At 43.4% G+C, this 7,811-nt stretch overlaps 1 protein-coding gene across 1 annotated transcript; it reads left to right on the top strand.

Annotated features, from left to right (window-relative positions):
* Nucleotides 1-4,714: 4,714 nt before the first annotated feature.
* On the top strand, nt 4,715-6,616 carry LOC123161772 (two-component response regulator ORR24-like). Its single transcript, XM_044579583.1, has 4 exons — nt 4,715-4,878; nt 4,969-5,121; nt 5,829-6,200; nt 6,292-6,616. Exons 1-4 carry the CDS (start codon nt 4,731-4,733, stop codon nt 6,378-6,380), a joined length of 762 nt encoding a protein of 253 aa, XP_044435518.1. The 5' UTR covers nt 4,715-4,730; the 3' UTR covers nt 6,381-6,616.
* The last annotated feature ends 1,195 nt before the right edge of the window (nt 6,617-7,811 follow it).

The raw sequence follows: 7,811 nt of genomic DNA, 5'->3' as shown, positions 1-7,811 counted from the left end.
TAGATTATTCAGTCTCAATATTAGAGAGGAATGATATCCTAGTATCTGTAATTTAAGCCAGCACTGCAAAAAGTGTCAAGATGTACAAATCATTAATTTTAAGTTAATTTTGAGGTATGCTTGCTTTGCTTTATGATGCATCAAGGGTTCTTTTGCTTAATTAGGTTATATAGTTCTCATTATGTCTTATATTTCGGCTAGAAAACTGGAAGTACCAGACCAAGATGCATTTTAATGAGAAGATCATTGTTTATGGGGTTATATGATTTCATTTCCGGTACTTCTCCTATGAATTTACATGGAGGCCGAATTGTTTGTCCGGTGAACAGACACCATGCAAATCCTTCACAAAAATTATGTTGATACGACATACAAACATACGACATCACAAGCCCTTCAATACGATTTAAGGGATGTGGCAGTACTTACTATCATTGTGGACAATTCTTACGAAAATCTAACTAATGCGAACAAAAGGAGTCAATGTGCCACATAAAAAGGAGATGAAAGGAGTCAATGCGCCACACAGCAAGAAAGAAAAGAAGGGTCAACACGCCACACAGCAACAAAGAAAAGAAGAGTCAACACGCCACTCGATAAATGGAGATGAAAAGATTCGATGTGATACATGAAAATTGGAGATGAAAGTAGTAAAGGCGTTATACGACAAATATATATCTTGAGAATCAAGAAGTTCAGATCTGGAGGATTAGACCGACACTTAACAATTAGTATTTAGGAAGACCTAGGAGCACCACTTAATCTCATTCCTACAAATTAGTTTATACAATGATCTACAAGAATTACTAATAATTGTGCTATTTTGTGAATTGGGTATTAGGTAATATTCATCCCGGTACTTTCTAAAGGTTGGCGTTAGACTAGTGTTTTGTGAGCTAATCTATGGTTTTATCTTTTTGAAAAAATATGGAGGGGATGATATACTATGACTTTCCATGAAGGTTCTCGTTGTTCATCAAAATCATGAATTCTCATGTGAATTATTACGAGATACAATGAACTGGCAAATAATCTGCCAAACCTTTAGGAGACAATTAAGGGAATAAACTGCATACCATATACATGTAATATTTTGTTATGGAAAAAGAGTAGATGCACCATGTGAAATATGGAGATGTAACGTAAAAATGTAGAATGTTTTCATTTCCATTGGGGAGTCATAAAGTTCTCCAAGTTCATTTAAAAAGAGAAAATCATAGATGTATTACTATAGATCATTGCATCCTGTTGGACTTCATTTGAAGCAACGAGCTTAAGTGGTGTCTTGGGGTGTTTCTAAATATAAATCGTTGTGTGTCAATTTAAACCTCCACATCTGAACATTCTAGTTCTCATGACATATATTTGTCGCATAGTGCGTTGACTCATTTAATCTCTATTTGTCATGTGTTATGTTGAATAATTTCATCTCCATTTATCACGTGGCGTGTTTACTCCCAATATCATTGTTTGTCGAGTGGTGCGTTTACTCCTTTCAGCTCCAATTGTCGTGTGGCATGTTGACTCCTTTCATCTCCAATTGTCACGTTGCATGTTGGCTCCATTTATTTACATTATTTAGGTTTTCATAAGCATTTTCCACCATGGTAGTAAGCAGCACTGCTACATCGCTTAAATAATATCAATAGGATTTGATTTATCATATGTTTGTGTCTCACAACATAATTATTCATGTGCATGAATAATGTAAGCTCCAAGTAAATTCAATAGAACATCATTGCTCTCTAATATTTTGCGAAAAAGAATATGAAACTAGTAAAAGGTAAATCTTGCAAGAAAGGGCTGCCACGGGCTGGCTTCTTCTACAACAATGTATTTTAAGTTGTAGGGAGGTCCACCAGCCTAAATCATAACCATAGGCTTTTGGCCAACACTTTAAATTTAAAATCCAAATTCTTCATCACTTCTCTGTTTCCATGTGATTCTTTGGCAATAAGTAAGCATTGTCAAATTTTCTTTTGGGCTTTGGTTTTTAAAACGATTCATGACAAAGTTTTATTTTTGTATCCAGGACTCCAATGAGTCTTGGTTTTTGAAAATTCTGAAAATAAATATTTGAGGTGTAAAGTATGGCTTTTTTTGGACATGCACATACAGATATGATCTTTGCGGCTATAATTTTCCATGTAATTCATGTTTTTATACATACATACATACATACATACATACATACATACATACATACACAAAAGAGCCACTATATGGATTTAGAAATAACAAACAGTACATACGAGATACATACGCCTACGTATGGCCGGGAAACGCGTCCTCTCGCTCTCGTCCCTGGCGGCTCCAACCCTAGCTGCCGCTGGGAGACAACAATATTGCAGCGCCGTCCTCCGGCGGCTCCCCTCTGCCGGCGACCTCGGTCGTCGGTGGTGAGGGTGGTCGCCGGATCCACGCGTGTGGATCGTTTTTCCTTCCTAGTAGTATAGGTTTTTAGACTGTTCATCATCTTGGCATCGGCGGTGAAGATGACGGTGTTAAATAAAGATTCTTCGGATCCTTCTCTGACAAGGCCATCAGCCCTATTGTTGGAGCTAGATTTGGAAACCAGTCTGGTCAAGCAAGGATTGCGTGGCGGTGGCGGCATCCTCGTGGTGGACTTGTGTCCTCGGGCTCCGCCGTTGTGACGGTGTTTGCTCCAGCATCGGCGCGGAGCTTGGGAGGTCGTCCAGGAGCGGATGCAGATTGTGGACTGCGTCGACGACATATGGAAGACGGAACGTGTCTGAGTTCGTGGTTCATGGATGGCAGGTATGGTTTCCTCCTTCGGCGTCTTAGTCGTGGTCGGGTGCCTGGGGTGTTGCCCCGGTCTGATTCGTTCAACGTCAATGGCTTCGCTTTGTTGATCCACTGGAGCTCCGCAAAGTTGCCTATCAGCGATGGAGCCGCGTCGAGCTCGGGTGTGGAGGTGATCTGTCATTCCTTTCTTTGGTGGCTGCTGTGGTGGTGCCGAAGGCAGGTGACAGGCATTGGTGTCAAGCTCAGAGATGTTCCGCTATCTTTTCAGTTTTGTCATGTCGGTCATTACGTGACTTGTACTTTGATCATTATGATATGAATGAGACACGTATTACCAAGCAAAAAAAAAAACAGCACATGATGTACTTATCCTCATGCAAAGTATATTTTAATACATTTTTACACATATGTAATATATACATACAGGTGGAATTATTTTCAGATTTCAAACTTTTCAATAGGATTTCTATTGAACAAAATTCTGGGTTCAGTAGGCCCAGCCGCCAAATCACCTCACTCGTTCAATGGATCATCTCTTAGTTTGTATATCACATGATGCAGTATTTTCGGATAACTGAAAATGGATAATGGATTTGAGATACTGATCATACTCTTTGAACGCACCAAATCATCTCGAGGACCCTCTTTTGGAATACATATGATATCATCTGTAGCTCGAACATCTGGGGTGAGAAAACAACAAAACGAAAACCAAGAAAGTGGACCGGGTCAAGTGCCAGGCCACGAAGAGATATGTTGACATTTGACAATGGAATGGAGACAAAAATAGGAAGCTTCATGGAGGAGAATGAAAACAAAAAAGGCACTAAACTACAGACATCTATCTCCTGCACGATATATATTTCCTTCCCTTCTTTGTAAATGAGACATCTTTCTTTCTCTCTCGCTTCTTTGTAATCAAGACATGTAACGTATACATTTAGGCCTCCAGATTTTCACGGTGCCATTCAATCACAAGTATACGAATGCACACCCTCTCCTTGCCCGGTCAAAGCAAGTAAAAAGACGCTCTCTCCATCTTCATTCAACTGAAAAAAGCAAGAGCCTCACCTTCGTAATTCAGAGCATTTGGTGGCAAAACAACAAAAGAAAAGATATAAAACAGGAACAGACCCGTGGTTTTGCTCTCCTCTCATGGAAGGAGCCTAATCACCTCATTCAAAGAAATATCTGGGCTCACACTAGGCCCGTCATCCAAATGACCTCGCTCATCGAATGGATCATCTCTTGGTTTATATATCACATAATGCAGTAATTCAGATAACTGAAAATATATGATCGATTTGATATACTGATCATACTGTTTCAACGCACCAAAAAAATTAGGTGAGAACTGAGATGAGGCCGGGTATTAATTTGAGATATCATCTCCAAGACCCTCTTTTGTAATACAGATGATATCATCTATAGCTCCAGCATCGGGAGAAAACACCAAAATGAAAACCAAGACTGGCTCACGAACAGATATGCTGACATTTGACAATGGACGGAAAGAAAAATAGGAAGGTTCGTGGAAGGGGAATGAAAGCATAAACGGCACTAAACAACAGACATCTATCTCCTGTAGGATATATATCTCTTTCTCTTCTTTGTAAACGATATATCTTTCTCTCTCTCCATCTCCATTCAACCGAAAAATCCGAACGTCTGCAGCGCACACACGACCAGGGAGCAGAGGGCCTTCCACCTCTGGAACGCAGGACTTCCACCCCTGTCTCCTCCTATAAATAGCCCCCTGCATCCTCTATCCCTCTCACCACCGCGGTCCTTCTCCTCTCAAATCCACATTGTTCTGTTCTTCCTATCGCGAGGAAGCCATTGTAGGAGGTTTTGGGTTGTGCTCTTGATTGTTGCGGGGTTTGTGTTGGTTACCCCCCGTTGTTTTCTAATTAGTTGTTTCTTGATGGCGTTTGCCTTGCTAGGTGAGAAGAATTTCGGAGAACATGGCGGCTATGGGTGGGGATGAAAGGCAGAGGATGGAGGCTCCGGCAGGGGACAAGTTCCCGGAGGGGCTGCACGTGCTCGCTGTGGACGACGACAGCGTCTGCCTCAAGGTACTGGAGGTCGTTCTGCGTTGCTGCAAATACAACCGTGAGTCTCTCCGCCCTAGTCCATTAGAAATTAGAATCGGAGCTAGGTGATCCTTTCTTCTTTCTGTGAGTAATCCTTGCTGCTGTACAGCAACGACCGTGACGGACGCGAAGACAGCGTTGAAGATGCTAAGGGCGGGGAAGGCAGAGTTCGACCTGGTGATCACCGACGTGCACATGCCAGGCGTGGACGGCTTCAAGCTCCTTGAGCTCATCCACCTTGAGATGGATCTGCCCGTCATCAGTACTCTCACTGCTCAACTTAAAGTCTTTTTTTCTTTCATTTTAACATGCCATGAGCTGGCAATTGTCTTCAAGAGCGTACTTTTACTACCCCGCAAAAAAAGAGAGCGTACTTTTACTCGTGAATTTTGGAGATCCAGGATATTAATTAATTAATTTTGGAGAAAGTATACAATTGCACCGCACCCATTTGCTAGGTTGGCATGAAATATACAATTCGGAAATTACCTATATTGCGTTCACATTATTAAAGGATTACTCATCTTTTTTACGGGTAAAGGATTACTCTTCTTCAATCTCCTTGAGATTATTAGTCTTGAAAACAATTTACTCTTGAGAATATATAGCATATAAAGTAGGAGTGCCACTTTTAAGTAGATACATTTAGTAGGCTAACGATAATATCCACAATCTTGCAGATTTCTTGACATTGTGCTATAGTTACTTTTTAGCCATTGTTTCTGTTTATTTCTATTGAATCTGTGAAATTTGTCCCATTTAATGTGCTTTGAAACACCAAATTTATGATAGCCATGATATTGTTTGAAAATCATGTGTAATACATTTGCTTCTCCGATTGCATGGCACATTTCAAGAACATTTGAACTTTTTCTTCCTTTAAGCATTGGGGAAAACATCATGTCCAGTTCACAGATTTTTGTGAAGTTACAAATTCCAAAGCTAAGTTACGGGCCATATGTCATGCAGTGCTATCTGTGGATTGCGACAAGAAGGCTGTGATGAAGGGCATAACACATGGGGCGTGCGACTATTTGGTGAAGCCAGCGTGCACCAATGAGCTAAAAAATATATGGCAACATGTTGAAAGGAGGAGAAATTTTGAAGCAAAAACACACATCAACAACAACAACAACAACAATGATGATGATGATGATAGAGTGCAGCCAAGGACTGCTGCCACGAGCAAGGACTCAGATAATAAGGGCAATGAAAGATATGATTCTAACGAGAACCAAGAGATCACACACGTATCCACCACCTGGAAGAAGCCAAGGGTGGTATGGACAATTGAGCTTCAGAACAAATTTCTAGAAGCTATTGACCAGATCGGCCTAGACAGTAAGACTTCATATTTTTTTGCCTCATTCATTGATACAATTCTTATATTTCTGTGATTGTTTCCACTAAGAAATTTTATTACTTTTTTTAGAGGCCGTTCCAAAAAAGATATTGGAACTAATGAAAGTGGATTACCTCACCAGAGACAGTATCGCAAGTCATCTACATGTTTATTTTTGACCATTATCCTTATATTCACTCCCTGTGTTCCTATTTTTTTTCCATTCTAACATTTTTTCATAGATAAGTGCAAGCTTTTATTTTGCGGGGAAAGTATCAATGTAAGCTTTAGTAATGCACCTAACATGAAGATGTGTGTAATTACAATTAATTTTGTCCCTATAATGAGTCTTCATATACCGTGGATGCTCTACACTTTCAAGTATTTTTGTCCCTATAATGGGTCTTCTTATACAATGGATTCCCTACACTTTTTGCTGCCACATGTCTATCCTTACTTTTTCCCATGAGCGTGCTTCTCATACCTGGTTTATTTGTCTATCTTTTTATTTCAGAAGTATAGGTTGCACTTGAGAAGAGTCAAACCAAATCCAGTTGGTGATGCCTCTGAAAGACATAACTCATCCTACAACAACATGAACAACCAGGGGAGTTTCATGCGTAACCATGAACATGAAAGATGTAGCCGCCCCCACTGCTTCCGCCCTGCGTGCTGCCCACGGGGCTGTCGGCCGTCATGACTGCCGCCGGGAGCGCGCCGTCCGTACCTAGGGTTCTGCGCCGGTCGTGTTGACCAGCTGCCCTAGGGACACCTTTTACATATCCTTTGATCCGGATTTTCTCTCTCGCCGGTCGTTTTGATCGGCGTTTTCCTTTTGGTTTTCCAATCTAAGATCGGTTTGCATCGCTCGCCACCGCCGTTCACCCCCGTGCACCTCTACTCCGATACCGGCGCGACCGACCGGCCTCTCCTCCGACCCGGCGGCCACGTGCGTCGAGGCAGCCCGTCACGGCCTGCCCCCGTCCGCACATTGGCTCACCCATCGCCCATCGCCCTACGCCAGCCATCGCCGCCCTGCTCCGACCGGGACTTCTTCATCATCCATCGCCTCTGCCGTATCTGTGCGGCCACATCGCCGGCTGTGGCCCCGTCGCCGGTTACCACGGGTGCACTGGCTACGGCCCAGTCGCTGGCTGTGTCGGCCTTGCCGGCTACCTTGGACCGGCTGCGTCGGACTAGTTGGCTTCATCTTGGACTCCGCCGCCTCCCCGCCTCCACCGAGCGGCGTCGCCGACCTCGCGCGCGATCGGTTTGATCACCCACCGTCCGACCCACTTGGCCCGTCGGTTGCACGCGCCTCCAAAGATCCCATGAAGATTGTCCCCGAGGACATCGCGTCCCTCCACCGATCAAGCATCGGGCTGCTGCTGCGTTGCCTCATCGTGCCGCTGCGTCGCCACCCTGTTGTTCTCCCCACCGCTGCATCGACCCGTGTGCTGCCGCTACATCACCCATTCAGGACGTATAGTCAAGGCCCGCGGTCTACTGCCGCCCTGAGGCCGTCCTATCTAGGTAGTCCCCGTGGCTGCACCGACCCTCGTGCTGCCTCTGTGTTGCCCCATCTGGCCATAGCGAGCGTGGCACGCGGT

The sequence above is a fragment of the Triticum aestivum genome, chromosome 7B, assembly GCF_018294505.1.
Source record: "Triticum aestivum cultivar Chinese Spring chromosome 7B, IWGSC CS RefSeq v2.1, whole genome shotgun sequence".
In the NCBI taxonomy this organism is placed as follows: Eukaryota; Viridiplantae; Streptophyta; class Magnoliopsida; order Poales; family Poaceae; genus Triticum; species Triticum aestivum.
Note: the sequence above shows the minus strand (reverse complement) of the source record. Positions and strands in the feature narration are given on the sequence as shown.